Consider the following 20688-nt stretch of genomic DNA (forward strand, 5'->3'; position numbering starts at 1 on the left):
CAAAAGCTTAAGTTGGTGGGAAATTGTGAATTTAATCATTTAATTAATATTCTAACACTCCTGGGCGCAAACTCACCCTCAATAAGTAAAGCCTAACACATAGAATATTAAATTGAAATGGGATGTGAATTACAGAAATAAGGTTCGAACTCATGAGGTTGCCCCAATAGCTTTAGATAGTAGGAAATGGTGAATTTAATTTAATCATTCAATTAATTTTCTAACATCTTTGTCTAAGGGTCTTGGTTATGTAAATCTTTCGAAAATTCTAATGATATTGATTTTGGAACATCAATTAATTATTCTACTTGATATTTTTGTTGAATTGAAGATATAGAAGTAGGTTTTGCTTTGCTTATCTAAGAAATTATTGGAAATTAAAATCGTGGCACATCTAAAACTGTAAATGGGCATGGTTTATGCTAAAAGTATCCATTATTAGAAACTTGTATAAATTTTTTATTTTTACTATAATCTCCCCAATGGAATCTAATATCAGAAATACAAAATAGCTATTTAATCCAAAATGTTAGAAAATTTCTTAAAGATGGGTAACCCTTGTAACATAACAAAATAGTTAAAATAAATCTCCAAATTTGACTTAAAAACAATGGATAAGACATAAGCAACCAAAGATGCAAGGAGTAACAGCTGATTTAGTTATGTTCTGTTTGGCGTAACATACTTTCTGTCAGAAAGTATTTTCAGTAGAAAACAATTCATTTGGGAAAATCAGTAATTTTTAAACGTTTGGTTAAAACCTGAACAATGATATTGAAAATGTTTTCAGCTGTTTGGCTCAAACTAAAAATCATTATCTACCACTGCCCAAAACAACGCAAAAACTGAAAATCTACCCAAAGCTGCCGCATCCTGAAGTCTGAACTTTTAGAGAGCACCACAATTTCTTCCACATCGTATTTGAAATTGTCCAGAACCTGAACCACCACAAATAAAGAACCCATCCTAATCATTCTGTGCACTGAAATTACCCCAATCAAAATCAACATAAATTTTGATTGGATTCGTTTTCAGCCGTCGTTTCAACACCCTCAACCCAGTGGAGGGCTTCCCCTTCCCGCAATGCTTCAACGTCTCAGACTCCTTTGAATGCTGTTGTTGATCCGCATTATGAAAGGAGACCTTGACTGCCCACATCTTCAAGGCCAATATGCCCAGGCTCAAGAAGAAGGCGAAGATGGTTGGATCCTCTATATTAACACACAACACACTCCTAACTCATCTCTACCACCTAAGAGTTCTAGTGAGTGTAGTGATAAGACTTCTGGTAGTTCACAACTCCTAGTGATAGCCGGTTCCTAGGAATAAGAGTTCTACTTGTATTTAGGTTCCTAGGGATAAGAGTTCTACTTGTATTTAAACTAGTCTTAGATTACTGATTACAGTTTGTATTAGATAAGACTCGTCTCCAAGAGATAGTATTGGATCAGGAAGCTAGAAGCTAAAAGTTAGAAGTTACCTTGTATTCTATGTAATCTCTATATATATTGAATAGACGCTCACTAGATGAGCAAGCATTCAAAGCCAAATAATCTATTCTTCTACATGGTATCAGAGCCCCTATAGACTCACGTCTCCATTTTTTTCTTACCGTTCACCATCATGTCTGCTTCCCTGACTTCTTCCTCCAAGTCTGATTCATCCAACGTCCTGTTTACCGTCCCAAACATGAATCATACTCTGCAAATCAAACTCTCCAATGCCAATTTTCCTAGCTGGAGAACTCAGATCATGGCTTTTGTTAAAGCCCAAGATTCTTATGGCTTCCTGGATGGTACTTCCACACCTCCAGCCCAGACAATTCCAAATCCGAGCACTACTCCAAATGCTCCTGCCACCATAGCAAATCCAGAATTTTTAGCTTGGTGCCAACGTGATCAGATGCTACTCAGCGTGCTCATCTCCACGCTTACTGAACCACTCGTTGTTCATGCTGTTGGTTGTGCTACCGCGCACCAACTTTGGACTACCTTAGTGTCCATGTTTGCCTCTCAAGCCCGGTCCTTTTGAGAAACTTTTCTCTCAAACTCCGGATTATAAGTTTCTTAAGGTATTTGGGTGTCAGTGTTTTCCTAATCTTCGGGCATATAATTCTCACAAATTCTCACTTAGATCCAAACCCTGCGTCTTCTTAGGATATAGTACAAGTCATAAGGGCTATAAATGCTACCACCCTGAAACTGGCCGCATATTTATCTCTCGGGATGTCATCTTCCATGAGGATGTCTTTCCCTTCTCAAACACTACTCCAGCTCTAGTTCCTTCCTCGTCCAATTCTGTTTCTGTTTCATTAACCCCATCTTTTCCCAACACCCTAGCACTTTCAACTCCACCCACCAATCCTGCTCTCAATACCCCTTCTTCCCCTACTAGTGTCAGTATTTCTAGCCCTTCTATTTCTTCTGTTTCATCTCTTGCAGAACCGGATGTGTCCTCTATACAGCAACCTCTCCGTGTACATCCTATGCGGACCCGATCTCAAAATAATGTTCGGACCATCAGACAGCTCACTGACGGGACAGTGCGCTACCCTCTCCCTCGGGCTTTACTTTCTGAAGCTGCTCTTATAGAACCTACATGTTTCACCAATGCTATCAAGATTAGTGAATGGCGCACTGCCATGCAAACCGAATTTAATGCTTTGCTCAAAAACAACACTTGGACACTTGTTCCTCCTTCGGCTGCGACGAATGTGGTTGGCTGCAAATGGATTTTTAAACTTAAAAGGAAGGCAGATGGGTCTATCGAACGTCATAAGGCCCGATTGGTGGCTAAGGGCTTTCACCAACATGCAAGCATTGATTTTGGTGAGACATTCAGCCCTGTTGTCAAACCAACTACCATCCGAACTGTGTTATCACATGCCTATTCTGCTGGGTGGTCTATGAGACAAATTGACATCAAAATGCCTTTCTGCATGGTTTCTTATCTGAGGATGTTTATATGGAGCAACCTCCGGGGTTTATACATCCTTCGTATCCGCATCACCTCTGCAAACTGAAAAAGGCTCTCTACGGCTTGAAGCAGGCACCACGAGCATGGTTTGCTCGACTTAGTGGGAAATTGGTTGACCTTGGTTTTATTGGCTCAAAAGCAGATTCTTCTCTGTTTATATATCATACTGCAGCCGTCTCTATGTATTTACTTATTTACGTTGATGATATTATTATTGTTTCATCTGTTCCCACTGCCATTGATGAACTCTTACAGCTATTAAGCACTGATTTTGCTGTTAAAGACCTTGGAAAGTTACACTACTTCCTTGGAATTGAAGTTATACCCATGAAAGATGGTCTCTTACTTTCCCAGCAGCGCTTCATTCGGGATTTACTCTCCAAAACAAACATGACGGAAGCAAAACCAGTATCATCTCCCATGTCGTCTTCTGCAGCCTTATCCGCCTTTACAGGTGATCCTATGGAAGACCCCTCCTTATATAGAAGCACGGTGGGTTCACTTCAGTACTTGTCTCTTACACGCCCGGATTTGGCATTTGCGGTTAATCGTGTGTGCCAATTTATGCATCGACCAACCAAACTTCATTGGCAAGCTGTCAAGCGAATCCTTAGATACCTCAAATGCACCATCACTCATGGTTTGTTGTTACAAAAGACCTCAACAACTTCTCTTCAAGCATACTCGGATGCTGATTGGGCAGGATGCTCGGATGATCGCCGTTCAACTGGTGCTTATTGTGTTTTTCTTGGCACCAACTTGATTTCTTGGAGTTCTCGTAAACAGCCTACTGTTTCTAGGTCTTCTACAGAATCTGAATACAAATCTGTTGCTAACACGGCTGCTGAAGTGATCTGGATCTGATCTCTACTCAAAGAACTTGGTCTTACACTTTCTACTCCACCAAAGATATGGTGTGACAATATTGGTGCAACTTATTTGTCCGTTAATCCTATTTTCTATGCTCGCACCAAACATGTAGCCATTGACTTTCATTTTGTTTGTGAACTGGTTGCCTCCAAAGACCTAGTGATTCTATTTGTTCCAAGTGAAGATCAACTTGCAGATGTCCTCACTAAGCCCCTGGTCTCAAAGAGATTTCATCGTCTATCATACAAGCTCAACGTCCGTGAACTCCCGTTGAACTTGAGGGAGGATATTAACACACAACACACTCCTAACTCGTCTCTACCACCTAAGAGTTCTAGTGAGTGTATTGATAAGACTTCCGGTAGTTCACAACTCCTAGTGACAGCCGGTTCCTAGGAATAAGAGTTCTACTTGTATTTAGGTTCCTAGGGATAAGAGTTCTACTTGTATTTAAATTAGTCTTAGATTACTGATTACAGTTTGTATTAGATAAGACTCGTCTCCAAGAGATAGTATTGGATCAGGAAGCTAGAAGCTAGAAGTTAGAAGTTATCTTGTATTCTATGTAATCTCTATATATATTGAATAGACGCTCACTAGATGAGCAAGCATTCAAAGCCAAATAATCTATTCTTCTACACTCTAGATGAGGGGGCAGCTGAGTGGATCCAGTGATGGTGTTGAGAATGAACGGAATGAGAGAAGAGATCAGTTTGGTTGGTCCAAGTAGCTTCGCCATTTCCCGGCAATGTTGGGCAAAATGCGTGCTGGGCTTAATTGAAAGTAATTTGGGTGGCCTTAAGTTGCTCTTCTTGCAAGGAATGCTGTTAGGTGCTGAAATGGGAGAAGTCATGATTAGGATCTGGCAACCCTTAACATAAAAGTTGGCTGGCGGTGGTGTAATTAGTTTTGGTGTTGGTGTGAGGACTTGGTGCATAACATCGTGGTGATTGTGTTCGTGTCTACAAGGATTGAAAATTTGGCCAGAGAAAAATATCTAGGAAAAGGGAAACAGAGTGGCTGGGAGAGGGAATGGGGAAATTGGGGGAGATGGGGGTGACATGGGAGTTATGATCACAATTACAACACTTTGGGATAATTTTACTGAAACGTCCCCATATATACTAAATTCCTTACACATCTCAAGGACTAATTTTTCTCTAAAATTAAAATACGTATGAAACAACTCAATAACATTAGATACTGTAACCTCAATTAAAATGATATACTAACTCAAATCCCAATTTAAATATTATAATATCTTGGGTGTTTTTAGAAAACAAACATGGGAACTAAGCTTTTTCTTTTTTGCCCTCCCCCTCCCTCTCTTTCTGGTTAAAATGTGTCAACCCTTCTTAATAAGAAACACCACAGTTTCTGCTCTCTTAAGATCTGTTTAGGTAACCATATCAGCAGATGGAAGTTGATCCTTCATGTTAGATGCTCTCTGTCCAAAGAACTGCCATATATCTTTTCTCAAAGATTCTTTCATGGCAGAGACTATTCAGCTAAACTATAATAACTATTTAAATTAGCAGTCTACTGGAAAAATTGCTTTATGGAGCATTTAAGGACTCCAAATTCAGTACAGAGGAAATCAACTATCTAAAAAAACAAACACATATCTTGGCGTCTTGATGTTCAAGGTGTCTAAAGTGTGTCGAGAAGTATCAGAAGTTTCTTAATTTTTTTTTTTCTAAAAAAAAAAAACAAACAAACAAATAGCTTCCATTTTTTGAGATGTTTATAGTATAAAGTTTGCTTATAATATCAGCACCTGATACGGATATGTCTCCATTGTAGACATATATCTGTTACTTAGGAACTTAATCTTTCAAAGTTTACCTATGATATAACTTGTCTTTTTTGTAGAACTTTAATAAAATTTGTGAACTTTGTATTGCAAAGTACATTGATCTGTGTTTTATCCCCAAATATGTTCTTTACTGTCTTTACGGTATCATTCATGAATTCTAGGGAAACGCTCATATTGAAGCCGAAAGGATGTTTTTTCACTGTGAAAGTTCTATATTTTTTTTTTATTAAATTCTATTTTTAGAAATAAGTCAGCAGAGAATCAAAAAAACGATGCTCAAAACTGTGCTTGGCACCCTTACCCTTGTGATACCATAAACTCCAATTTGAAAAGTCCAATGGCCCCAGTTCAGTTCTGACAAGCATCCATGTCAGGCATAACAGGTTTATTTTTTTCTAGACAAAGCTAATTAGATCATAGTATGTCCCTTGGTGTCCATTATGGACATTTCAATATCCATCATATTTATGCATTTTTGGTGCCTAATATGTTGCTTCTGATTGATATACTCGTGGTTGTTTCAGCGTTCTAGTGACAGCTCAACGGAACTCAGTTCCAAAACAGGAACTCTGGTATGTTTTTGAAGCAAGCATCTTGATTATATTTTTGGGTGGGTGTTGGAGGCGCGGGGCCGGGGGGTGGGGTGGGGTTGGGTTGGTAAAACTAGCAATTAATTACTTAAATTTAGTGATATATTTACATAAAAAATTTCACCACAGTTCGTTTTCTTCACCGGTGGAATCGTATTCTTGACGCTAATTGTGAATGGTTCAACAACACAGTTCATTTTACACCTTTTAGATATGGATAAGCTATCAGCTGCAAAGGTATGGACTTGAATAATAAATTTTGTTTTTATCTTATTTTGGTACATTGAATGTGTAATCTTGTATTGCATTAAGTTGTTCGCCTATTAGTATGAGATATTTCCTCTTAGTTTATGCTGGCCTGTGAATCAGGTAAATGTCATGAAGTATATCTAAAAGATTTCAGATCCATAGACATATGCTTTATAATTTCTCCTATGATGGTTCTGTGACTGTATAACCATGGCTAGGGTTACTGACTTATAACTGAAAAGTTAATAAATTAGGATTAATGACTTATTACTGAAAAGTTAATAAACTCTTCATTACATTTAACAAAAATTTAGGTCATATCTATGTCATGTGTTACAGCAAAGTTATCTAAAACTCTGACAAATTTCTGTGCTAGTCATTTGTTGAAGTCTAGATAATTTATTGACTTTAATCTTTTGATTCTACTTCAAGTTATATATTTACCGATAACCATCTTTTGGCTAACCTAGCCTCCTCCGTCCCTCGGGACCAACAAGGGGTAGTACAAGAATATTCACCTGTTCTGCATTGATCTTTAGATCTCGATTTTTCATATATAAATGTAACTAACGTATCTCCTTCATAAAGGATTTGTCCATAATGACCATGAACAGTTGCTCCCAGAGTAGCCAAACCATGGCTCCAATTAAAGGGAAACAAAAAAAGCCACGAGATTCTATTCTTAATTTGAATGATTATCTGATCTAATTGAACATTAATTTTTTTTTTTTTTTAATATAAGTAATGTCATTTCATTAATAAGGCATAGAGGGGCACAACCCTAATACACATGAAGTATACAAGAGTGCCCCTAATAGGAACGAACATAAAATAAATTTAAAAAATCTGCATAAGTAAAAACATTTAAGCTATGATGAGACGCTATCCAAATATATAGCGTGTTAAGCAAACGCTTCTTTAGTTCCACCATCGATATCTCTACATCTTCAAAGTGCGGTACATTTTGTTCCCGCCAAATACACCACATTAAACACAAAGGAACTAACCGCCAAACTTCCTTAACTGGACCATACATAAACGACGCGCCCCAACTAGTCAACAAATCCAGCACCATTTGTGACATAACCCACTTTAGCCCAAATAAAGTAAGAATGTAACTCCATAAATCACGGGCAACTTCGCAATGAAGTAACAAATGTTCTATTGATTCCTCACTCTTTTTACACATACAGTACCACTCAATCACCACGACATACCGCTTTTGCAAATTGTCATGTGCAAAATTTTACCTAAAGTTGTTGTCCATACAAAGAAAGCCACCCTTGCCAGAGCCTTAACACACCAGATACTCTTACACAGAAATGAAGGGCCATCTTTCCTAGTTAACACTTCTTTTGGAGAGGTTCCAAATTAACATGTCATCCTCTCCATGTCGAACTGAAATAGAATAAAGCCGAGTGACGAAAGAAAGTATCATCTCCATCTCCCATTCCTGAATTGGACGCGTTAAAATAACATTCTACTGAATAACTCCATTTTGAACAACCAAGTTTTTTGCCACCATCGCATCTTTATTCCTCACAATACTAAACAAATCTGAATAACATTGCTTCAAAAATCTCTCCCCATACCAGCAATCATGCCAGAAACATACATGAGACCCATCCCCAACCTCCAAACGAACAAAGTTTGCTAAACTTATCCCACCCCCTCCAAATATGTTTCCACTCACCCAAAGTACCCAACATCTTTTTTGAACACCACCCACCCTTTAGACTATCAAATTTGACGTCAATCACCAATCACCAATCGCCATAATGCCTCTCTCTTCCTACCATATAGCCTCAACCACTTGAATGCAATGGAGTACAGATCTTGTTCCAATTCACTAAATAAAATTTGTCCTCATCTCCAATGCCACTCCAAAGAAAATCCCTTTGAAGTTTACCAAGACGATTAGCCATGCCTACTAGAATAGGGAACACCGACAAGTAATACTTAGGAAGGTTGGAAATAGTACTTTTAGGAAGAGTCACCCGACCACCCTTCAACAAATACATTCGCTTCCATCCAGCCAACCTCCGTTCTATTTTCTCAATGACACCATTCCAAATAGACACAGCCTTATAAGAAGCACCCAACGACAAACTCAAGTATGTCATAGGCAAAGATGCGACCTGACATCCAAGGAGTTGAGCCAACCCTTTGACATCCTCTATCTCTCCAGTGGGAACAATTTTTGATTTTCCTAAGTTAATCCTCAACCGCAGATGTTGAATTTGTTCTTCTTGCGCACTACAAAAAATCAACGTGTCATTGGTAAACAGTAAATGGTTCATAATTAAAGCATCAGAATCCCTAGGTCCCACTAAAAACCCTATAAAATGACCCTGATCCATTGCAGTAATCAGCATCCGACTCAAATCCTCCATAACCACCACAAACAATAAAGGTGAAAGTGGATCCCTTTGTTGCAACCCACGAGTGCTATTAAAAACACTTAATGGGGTTCCATTCACAGGAATAGAAAATCTCACCGTAGAAATACAAAATCATATCCAAGCCCTCCATTTCTCCCCAAAACAACACCCCTGCAGCAAATAGAGCAAGAAATCACAATTCACACGATCATAAGCCTGTTCCAAATCCAACTTATACAGCAGCCCAGGTTCTCCCGATTGAATTTGACTATCAAAGCATTCATTAGCAATAAGCACAAAATCCAAAATTTGTCGACTGCCAATAAACACATTCTGTGTTTGAGATAATCTTGCCCAATACGGACTTAAACCTATTGGCTAGAACTTTAGAAATAATCATATACATCCCCCCTCCCCTCCCCCACCAAACTAGTAGGACGAAAATCTTTCACATCCATAGCACAAGTCTTCTTTGGAATCAGAGAAACAAAAGTAGCATTTAGACTCTTTTCATACCGGCTTCGATTATGAAATTCTGCAAAAACAGCCATAAGAGCATTTTTTACAATTTCCCAACACTTCTGAAAGAAAGCCATTGTGAAGCTGTTTGGTCCTGGAGCCTTATCTCCATTCAAATCCCTGACTACATCCCACACCCCCTTCTCCTCAAACTCTCTTTCTAACCAAATACTTTTATCCGCATCAATGGATAGGAAAGATAGACCATCCACCCTTGGTCTCCAAGAACATTTCTCAAAATACAGTTTGTTGTAGTACTAAACTATATGCTCCTGGATCTCCACAAGATTCTTGGACATTGCGCCATTTATATTCAACGAGTCAAAATGATTGAATTTACGATGTGAGTTGGCTACCCTGTGAAAAATTTTTGTGTTCTTGTCCCCCTCCTTCAGCCACGAAGCTTGTGATTTCTGTCTCCAATTCATTTCCTCTAATAGAAGAGTTTTCTCCAGCTCTCTCGACATATCTATCTTTCAAACCCTTTCTTCCTCCTCTAGCAACGACACTCTTCAACTAAGTCCAGCTCTCGAATGCCCTCCAATAATTCATTCTTTTTCTTCCCTACATCACCAAACACTTCCTCACTCCATTTTTTCAAATCCATCTTCAAAGCCTTCAACTTATTAGCCAAAATATAAGTTGATAATCCAAAAAACTCATAGGACAACCACCAAGTTTTAACCTGGTCTACAAAACCATCTGATTTCAGCCACATGTTTTCAAATTTAAAATACTTGCTCCCTCCTCTTGGCGCCCCACAATCCAACAGCAAAGAAAAGTGACAGATAGAAGTCTTGGCATGCTCTTCTGTGTCACTTCAGGAAAACGTTCTTCCAACTCCATAGAAATTAAGAATCTATCAATTCTAGACCATGTTCTTGATTATTTAACCAAGTAAATTGGCCACCTTCAAGAGGTAGATCCATCAAATTTTGCATGAATATGAAGTTCAAAAACTCTTCCATTGCTGCAGAAAAGCCAGCAAAACCTGACCTCTCACTTGGAAATCGAAACACATTAAAACCTCTCCCAATAAACCATGGCAACTCCCATCAACTCATCAACTTAGCTAACTCATCCCACAGTTCCCTCCTATCCCTATCATCATTCGGACCATACACCCCCCCAAATGCCCATACAACATTATCACCAGTATTGGGCAGAGAACAAGCAACTGTATATCTTCCCACACACTACTCCACTTTCTCCACCACCCGTCTATCCCACATTAACAAAAGCCCGCCCGACACTCCTCTTGCTCCCATATAGCACCAATCTACATAACGGTAGCCCCATAAACTCCACACCACCTCCCTTGATATAACTGCCATCTTTGTCTCCACCAAGCATACAACATCCGCCTTCCAATCCCTTAGTAGCCCCCTAATCTCCAACCTTTTCTTAATCTCATTAAGCCCTCTGATGTTCCACATTAAGATTTTAGGCTTCATAAAAAGCGAGATGAGCCCCTTTCCCTGTGTCGGCCTCTAATAGATTGTACTCCCTTCTTCTCATAATTAATAGACCAAGCCAGCCAATTTATTCCCGCTGCCCTTTTGCCCCTGATAGGTCTCGGGCAACCTCAATCTCCTCAAACAATGCCAACAATTTGTCCTCATAACCTTCACAAGATAATCCTACAACTTGATAAAAACTCTTAACTCTATCCCTGACCAACCTATCCTAGGGTGATGCCCATCTCCTCCATCCACTGCTAGTGGTGTAAGTTGTAATGCTCTGCCTTTTATAAAAATGCGTAAGTGGAAATTTCAATTTCCATGTGACATTACGACATAATCAGAGTTAAAAATTGATAGGGGAATATATATTTTTTTCTTAACAACTTGGAACATAACACTTCAGAGCTGAGTGAATTACTTCATTATATAAAAATACGAACCATGTGTTCTAATTTAATAAATACAATCAAAGTAATAATATATGTGCCACATGCGGCACTTAATAATGAATAATCATTATTTTAACCATGTTAAATATTACACATTAACATAAAAAGTCTCAAATAAAATTAACATAATAATTGCAGTTGTTCCATCTTCTGTCCGGATCTGCATAAACTTGCATGTGATTGTGGTTAACACCACAATTCCATACTGTATTTGTGTGAGTCAACAGCTCTCAATAACATAAGAACTACTGCTCTATTTAAAAGTACATTATACAATCAAATGATGACAGTTATATATACCTACATACAATCTTATAAACAGTTCTATAAGCATAGTCTCATTTATTAGTGTAGATGGATAGATAGATGCCATGAGACTTTGATACATGATACGGTCTTATCAGTGCCGTGAGTCTTTTACCATCTCCGGTCTTACCATAAATAGATGGATTGATAGATGCCGTGAGACTTTAACACATGATACGATCTTATCAGTGCCGTGGGTCTTCTACCATCTCCGGTCTTACCATAGATAGAGCTATTTAGGTGTCGTGGGTCTCTAACCAAACCAGTCTTATCCTACTATTAGCAATTGGTGCCTTGGGACTTAACCCTCAGTCTTTGCCTCAGGACGTTAACCCTCGGTCTAGTTGATTGATTGGTACCTTGGGACATTAACCCTTGGTCTTTCTTATTATTAAGTTCATAATTCTCAATAACACAATATGCTATGACATTCTATCAGCATGATCACAATATAATACATAATATTCCAAACAAAACATATTTCACACAACTCATGTCAAATGCCAAACAACTCGTATACAATTAAATAAAACAGAAATCACTACGCTAAAGAAAGCAACCACGTATCATCCTCAGTGAGTAAGAATACTCACAGTTACTTCCCGCCTCGGAAAATGTTCACAGATAAATATTTACTACAATAAATTAAGACAAACAATAGTGAATTAATGTAATTCACTAAAAATACATCTTAACACTATTCTAATTTCTGACCTTTAAGTCCGCATAAAAGATTAGCAATAAAATGTAATTGGACAAATTCCTCAGTGAGTAAGAATACTCACAGTTACTTCCCGCCTCGGAAAATGTTCACAGATAAATATTTACTGCAATAAATTAAGACAAACAATAGTGAATTAATGTAATTCGCTAAAAATACATCTTAACACTATTCTAATTTCTGACCTTTAAACCTTAATATAATTTCCTATTTAAATATAATCACAACATATACAATTTGTCCAATTACATTTTATTGCTAATCTTTTATGCGGACTTATCACGGCATATATTAAAGCCTTAAATATCTATTTATCAAAATAGATCTCGTAGTACCCTTTTTATAAAAATATGTATAATAGTTAAAACTCACTGATTTTACAATAGAGTTTTGCAACCCAAAATAACTGAAATTTTATAATATTAAAGTAGGCACTGTTTCAGTTATTCTAAGTGAAATAGTTAGATAGCCTAAATCTATAACTGAAACAGTTAGTAGATTTAGGCTGACAAAGATCATAAAAGAATGTTGAAGCTACTGTGAGCAAAAAACTAATTTTGAACGAGATCAAATGCAGTCCAACAACCAAAAATAGGCTTTTAGCATATCAATCTACCTCAAAGCCCAAAACTAATATACTGAGAAACTCAGCAAAAGAAGACAAGTTGGTTCGTGTCAACTGGACCCATACAGTCCATACGATCATACAGACAGACAAGAGAGTCCCTAGGACAGCTTTCGTGCTCCTTTTTTAGGACGTGCTTCAAGTTCTCTTGGGCTCCAAAGATTTTTAGAGTTTGGTATAGGAAAAAAATTGGGGTAGAAAAGGAGAAAAGAGGTAGAAAAAAAAATAAATTAGGGTTGACACTCTGCTACCATATTATGGAATAATACACTGAGAAAGGAGAATGAGAGATGACTAAATCAGTGCTCCAAGCTGGGCAATCTTTTGACTTAATACATCCTGCTTTTCATCTCTCTTGCCTACTTTTGGCCTGAGTTTTTAAGTTCATATCCTTGTTTCTATCTAGGATGGAGTTAGGCTTCCATGCAATTAGATCTCTGCCTTACAGTTGAGCTTAATTGCAGAGGGTCTATGGTTTGGCACCTGTGCAAACTGTTTATAGTATCATAAATAATATCCAGGACATTAACAGATAACTGGATTAACTTATCCTTGAATTTAACAGGGTAGCGAAGATTGGGGATATTATGTGTAGACAAGTCATCTCCTTAATTGGTTTCTAAAACATCAATCAGTCTTGGTGAAGAGACTTGGAGAAAACCCCTAGTATCAGTGGGTTGGCATTGAATTTCATGTTGACTCTTGTGAAAAGATTGGTCAGGACTAAAACATTTTTCAGATGCTTTTGCTGATTTTGAGTTTTGTATTACACATAGAAGAATCAGCTGCACGGCACAACGACAAAAAGAAAAAGGAGCCATACTGTTTTTGAGTCATTATTGTAAGAGCAATGTCCATAAAGATTTTGTGTATTACAGAGAGTGGACAATAATCAATATTATCATTCCATGGGTCCTTACATGCTTAATATATCACCTAGAGGTTTCAAACTGAAAACATCAATCATGTTCTTAGAAGGGCTGATTCTTATATGGTGGATTATCAGATATATGTTATTTGTCTTAGAACTCGGATACTTTTCTGTAAGTTCTGAAAAAAGCACAATGTTCCAGTGAAGAGCATTGTTGGTTGTGGAATTGGTTCCCTTTTATTTCTTTTCCTTTTTTAATCCTTCTTTTTCCCTTTTCTGTGTTTGGTTTTTCTGTTTGTGTCTAATGACAGAGGCGCATACTGGACTACACAAAATATGAAATGTTGAACAAAGCATTAGAGGCTTTTGGTGATATAGGAGATGACGAGGAACTTGGACCTGCTGACTGGCCTACTGTGAAAAGATATATTGCAAGCCTAAATAATTTGGAAGGGGAACGTGTGCCCCCTTATGGTGCACCTGAAGATGACGATAATCTGGATCATATGAATTTGAAAGACATACGCATACGCCTGTTAAATGGTAAATTTATTATTATTGTTAATGCACCTGAAAGTGATAATAATCTAGACCCTATGAATTTCAGAGAAATAAACATGGGCGTCCTAAATGGTAGATTTATTACTATGTTTCACTTCAGTCCTATTGGTGTTCATTGTTGATGCAATGATCTCCAATCATCTGGCGGGGTTCTTGGACAAGAACTATAAACTTGCCATGTCCTCTGTTTTTTTTGTTTCTTTGTTTTTTCCTTTTATCCATATATATATATTTTGGTTAGCATTGGACCTACAAACAAATGGGCCTTGCTGTTTATCATTCAGATTTCATTTTTCAAGGGGTGACTTTATGTTTTGTGGTTGTACTATATTGCAGCAGGATGGTCTTATAGACCTTTATAGATTCTTTATTCTTTAAATGTTAAAAACAAAAATTGTAGTTTGTGCGCTCCTTTCTCTACCCACAAACAGCAACGGATGTGGATTTGGTGTTGTGGCTTTCCAAACTGTACCAGTAACTAGAGAACACAAAAATAGTTTGATTTATGACGGCCCTTTAATTTAAAGATTAGGGTTTTCTTCTCTGTAAATGGGCTTTTTATTAAGATAATTGATGTTATGCTATGAACAACTATACTTATGGGGTTCTCTCTCTCTCTCTCTCTCTCTCTCTCGCTCTCTGCCCTAGGTGTGGCGCGTGAGGGCGCGTTACGCTAGGGGTTTGCCCTGTTTCGCCTATCAGATTTCTGGTTGCTGTGCGGGGAGAGTCTCTTGAGCGTCAGGTGTTTGTGGGTAAAAGTCTCTTGCAAGTTTTGGCAAAGCAACCTCAAAGCTTGGTCATAAAGAGAGGTTCTGCTTCCATAAGAGATCATTTTTCTAGGAAGTTTGCGTTTCTCTGGATTTCAGCCATGTGAGGCGTGGCGGTGGGTTGTTGTGAACCCTTTTGGGGGTTGTCGTGTGAGGTAGGGCATGGAGAACCGATTCTTTGTGGAGGCTAAGTCCTTTATCTTCTCGGTGTTGGAAGGGTCATTTGAGTTGAGGGTGGCGGAGAAGAGGAAAGGATTCTCAGGATGGATTCGGCTGGGCTTGGGATGCGTTGCTTGGTTACTGTCAATGGTGGAAGAGGTGTTGCAAAATCCGGGCTTCGAAAATTTTGTTAAATCTTTCAGAGAGGGCTCGAAGGTGACCATCGTTCGGAGAGGTGGGAATAGCTCCGGCCAGTTCATAGAGGTGGCGGTGTACGCTGTGGGTGGTTGGAAAGGGATGATTGTATTTCCTGAAGGCCGTGACGGGCGGGGTTGGGGGCGAGTTTCTGGGGAGTTGAGAAAAGTGTTGGTTTTCTTTGGTACCTCGGTGGTGTCGTCTTCTTTTAGTGGCGTCCCGGTGGGGAAGAGTGTGGGCAAGGCCGCGGGTGTTTTGTCGTTCGCAGAGGTGGTAGGCTCGCCGGTTATTGGCGAGCCTCTGGTTCAGAAGGCGGCGGCGGTCTGGTGCGAGGCGGAGAAGATCTTTTCGCTGGATCGGGAGCCGGAGCCCTTCCGGCAGGCGGTGGATTGTTACGATTTGGAAAGGTCCTCCTTCGGTCCTCTAGGTAAAGGCCTTGCGGTCGACTGCTACGCTCTGGAGAGCTCTCCCAGTCCTCTGGGTAAGGACCTTCTTCCGTGTTCCGAGAAGAGGGATGCAGTCGATGCTGCTGAGGCTGCAGGTGACGTTGTAGTGCAGGAGTTGGGGATATTCAGGAAGCTTCTTGATAGTTTTGAAAAGTGGCTTCTTTGGGCTTGTGCGCATAGGTCTCATTTGGTCTGGATTTCCTCTGATGGGCTGAAGCGTTGCATGGGCAGGACTAAGTGTTGCCTTGGGTTGGGCAGTATGCGTTTTAGGGCTAGGTCAAGAAGGGTGGGCTGTAGGTCTTTTTCTGAAAAGACCAGGAAGTCAGGTCTTAGAAGAGTGGATTACTTTAAGAAGGCTAAGAAATGTGGGTTAGCTCCGGTTCATGGATCTGACTCGGGTATGAGTTCTGTTCCTTCGGGCTTGGGTGCCCGGCGTCGGAAGTTGTGGTTTTTCTTCAGCTTCTCTTCTGGAGTCAAAAGAGCGTTCCTCTCCCTTTCATCCGGTTTCTTCTGCCACAGAGATTCTCGGGGAAAAGTCCTCTACTCCGTACAGTTTTGGAGCTCCTAACATGTCGTCGTCGGCCGTTACTTCTGGTTCCGAGGGCGTTGGTTTCTCTGCTTTGGTGAGGTCAGCTCTGGGTGGGATCCTCCTTTGTCGCCTTCGTCTGAGATGGCTCCTACTCCGGCTCTCTTTGTTCCAGCTCTCAGCGTTTGCTCTTCAGGCGCGGATGCTCTAGGTGAAAGGCTGTGTTACTCCCTCCCTGTGATGTCGGAGTCTTGCGCTCCTATTTACCCGTCGGAATCCAAGTCGGTGCTTTCATACTCTCGGAAGAACAAGGTTGGCAAATTGGATAAGCATCTGCTTGCAGAGGCTCTTGAGACTTTCAGTGCTCCCAAGGAGCTTTCCAGGCGAGTTTGTGGGGTAGTCTCCAAACCCTTGTCAACTCGTGCAATGTCTACGGCTGCTCAAGACGAGGGCTATCAGCCTATCCTTCGGCGTGGCTTCCTTCTCCCAAGCGGCGTGGCTCTTCCTCCGTCAGAAGTGGGAGTGGTTCCACTCTCTTCGGTCCAATCTGTGCTTGGGTGCCCGCCTTTAATGTCTTTCTCAGAGGTGGGTAAATCTTCGCGGGGACATGGTTTTGAAGAGATTGGTGATCCTCCCGGGGTAGCGATTGATCTTAGCTTTTGTGTTAATACTTTAGGGGTCTCCCACGAGGGGAATGTGAAGGGCTTTGTAGATTTCATGACTCTAATTGATGCGGAGCATCATCTAGAGGCTTCAGTTTCCTCTTCTAAGTTTAAAGGGAGTCGTGAAGTGAAGAATTTAGAGTGCTCGATTAATTATGATGCTAGAGGTTTTGGTTCTAGTAGGGGCAAGGCTAAGCGGCCTAATGTGATGTAATAGTCTCGGGGTTTTGTGGGCTGGTTTTGTAGGGGTTTTATGGGTTTCCTTATGTTTGGGTTTTTCGGGTGTTTTTCCCATTCCCCTCTCTTTCCTATTTTGGTCTCCTTTTGTATACTTCCTGTATGCTTAGGGGCGCCTTTACGCTTTTTATAAAATTCTCTACTTATAAAGACAAATAAATGCTAATAAAAAAATAATAATAATAAAAGAAAAGATTTGGAAAACCTGAGTGTCACCAAGGCCTTCTAGGAGATCCTGGAAGAATATAATGGATTCTTGTCGTTGAAGAAAGCATAATAGCCTGAATTTTCATTAATAAATGTCCAATTTTTACAAGTCCACAAGCTCAATAACATAATATACAAAAGCTAAAAACTCCTAGGAAAAGAAAAGAAACTTTTAATAACCAAACAAGACTAAAAACAAAACCTAAATGATAACTAAAATAAGGTAGGCTCATAACCAAAAACTACTATTTAAATACCAAATATCCGAAATCTGGAAATTTACGAAAATACCCCTAGAATTTGAATTTTCTGACATTTAGGATCTATTTTGGAATCTATTAGTGAACATCATGTTGGCTTTTCAAATCTTCAAGATTGCCTCCCGTGTCATAATTGCTTATCGATTGTAGTTACTCTCTTTGCCACTTCTCATCTGCAAGTTACTTTTGCGTGATAAATATACATGAAAGTCTATCGTGATTTCTTTTGTGTTGGACCCTAATCACAAGCAAGGTTCTTAGGGCTTAGGAAATTCTATTAGAACAAGGTTCCGTATTGATTATAAATCATAAGTACGAGTGTTGGCCATACTCGGTGTCAGTTGGATGGCCTATTAGTTTAAGTTCTCAAAATGAGATAGTGGATGCTATTTAGCATGTCAATGAGATAACATAGATTGGAATAGTGACTTGATACAGTATTTGTGGAGAACTTCCATTCTCTACATAACAGGCAGTAGTCAAGGTTTTGGTTGACATCTCTTTGATTTGGGCTTGATATCATGTAGAAATCAAAAATTAGATTCATTGGAGATGCCCAGGTTGAAAATAACAGATCTTTCCATATTTTATTCTCTGATTTTATTCTGATTGTATTGTCTATTGTTTTTTCCATATTAGTTTGTAGGGTTTCTCTTATTTAAACTATGTAATGGCATGAGGTTATCAAGCAATAAGAATATTTCTGTTCTTCCTCTACAATTCTACATGGTATAAGAGCCACGTTAGGGTTCTTTGTTCCGTTTGTTTTTCTGGTTCTTCGTTTGTTCCTTTTTTTTTCATTGCCCGCATCCATGTGAACCCCTCCCTGTGTGTGCAAATTGATGCGGCACCCCATAATCTAGGTCGCCCGATTCAAAGAAGGTACCAGCGTTCCCACCGGCGTTCTCCGGGCCGGTACTCCGTGGAACAGTGGCAGTGTGAGTTCACTCGATCCATCACAGTGTTTGATGGATCGATTGTGAACAAGGTGGTTCCTCCTAGCTGATTCGGCGGTTTCTGGGTTGATTTGGTGTCTTGCTGAGGCCTACCGGAGTACGTGATCGGCGGCGCGTTGACCTCCGGCGCGGCAAACGCATCTGTAATACCTGATTGAACAACAAATCGTTCTGTGACTGTTGAGAACAACATGTCGTTCAGCAGGCCTTCATTGTTCTGTACTACCTGCAGCTCGACACTACAGCAACCTACAAGTATGCCTAAACGACATGCCGTTTAGCAAAAAAAAAAAAATCTGATTACAAAATGAAAAAAATTCTAGTTCTCTTTTTTCTTGGAATTTTTTTGAGTCCACCAGTTGTGTTGGAACACTATAGTTGGTAGGATGTCTGATTCAAAAGTGTCAGAGACAAATCAGACGAAAGGGGTAGAGAGTCAAGTGGTGACCTCCCTTGGTGAACATCCAAGTCTTCAAATCACAACTATCAAATTGGATGGGCTCAATTATCTTGCTTGGTCACAATGAGCTCTTTTTCCTATTAAGAGCAAAGGGAAGATAGGATACTTGAATGGTAGAATTCAAGAATCACAGCCCAATGATCCTGCTTATGATAAGTGGGAAGCAGAAAATTTCACAGTTATGTCATGGTTACTGCATTCAATGCAACCAAAATCAATTAAGGGTACTTATTCCTCCATATGGCCAAAGAAGTTTGGGATGCTGCTGCTCAGACATATTCCAAAGTGGGGAATGTTGCACTGAAGTATGACTTGAAGCGTCGAATCCATGGCCTCACGCAAGGTGATTCTCTAGTAGCCTCTTATTTTCATAAGCTCCGTAGTTTGTGGCAGGAGTTAGATCATTATCAGAATTTGCAGCCTATGTGTGCTGTTGATGCCACTCAAATTAAGAAGATGATTGAAGAAAGAACGCATTTATGAGTTCTTGGGTGGATTGAATTCAGAGTATGATCCTGTGCAAGTTCAGATTTTTGGGACGGAGCCCTTTCCATCACTACAAGAGGTGTTTTCTTAAATTTAAAATGAGAAGAATCGTCGTAGCACTATGCTTCATTCCAGTTGACAGTGCCAATCCGCTTTTGTGGGTGCAACTCAACGCACTCCGAGCAACAGTTGCAGATTCCGAGATAGGGACAAAACAACAGATGCAACCTCAGATGACAGACATTATTCTGTGACCACTGTAATAGTTCACGACATACTCGAGAGACTTGTTGGAAGCTTCATGGTTGTCCTACCCGAGGTCATGGGGGTCGCACAAGTGGAGGATTTAGACCTCGAGCCCATCATACTTCTACAGTTGATGCGACTGCTTCCACACTTGATACTTCTTCCTCTACTACAGATATAAGGGGGATTGAGTAAAGATGAGGTAGAAGCACTCTGTCGACTTATGTCTCGATTGGACACACCTACTACTGCAGCATCATCCTCGGCTCTTACAAGTAATTTGGCCACTGCTTTGAATGCATCTGCTACTCCACCAGATGATCCGTGAGTCATCGACTCCGGTGTTTCTGATCATATGACTGATATGTCTCCTTTATTTTCACCATATAATCCTTGTTCAGGCGAAGACAAAGTTAGAATAGCTGACGGTTCTCTGTCACCAGTATCGGGTAAAGGATCTGTTTTTGTGACCCCTTCATAAACCTTGGCCTTTGTCCTTCATGTCCCTTACCTTGCTACAAATCTTTTATCCATTGCACGTATTACCATTGAGCTGAATTGTCGTGTAATCTTTTACTCTTACTGTTGCTTCTTCTAGGCCCTAGCCATATGGAAGATGATTGGTAGTGGTAGCTTGAAGGATGGCCTGTACTATCTAGGCTCTCAGCCTGACACACATGGTCG

At 39.7% G+C, this 20688-nt stretch overlaps 1 protein-coding gene across 1 annotated transcript in view; it reads left to right on the forward strand.

Annotated features, from left to right (window-relative positions):
- LOC133878010 (sodium/hydrogen exchanger 8) overlaps positions 1-20688 on the forward strand; it is a 97974-nt gene that overhangs the window by 52393 nt on the left and 24893 nt on the right. The window contains exons 13-15 of the mRNA XM_062316490.1: positions 6187-6234; positions 6382-6489; positions 14148-14379. Coding sequence (XP_062172474.1) covers positions 6187-6234; positions 6382-6489; positions 14148-14379 — 388 coding nt within the window. The remainder of the gene's footprint in view (positions 1-6186; positions 6235-6381; positions 6490-14147; positions 14380-20688) is intronic.

This window comes from Alnus glutinosa, chromosome 1 (genome assembly GCF_958979055.1).
Source record: "Alnus glutinosa chromosome 1, dhAlnGlut1.1, whole genome shotgun sequence".
Lineage (NCBI taxonomy): Eukaryota > Viridiplantae > Streptophyta > Magnoliopsida > Fagales > Betulaceae > Alnus > Alnus glutinosa.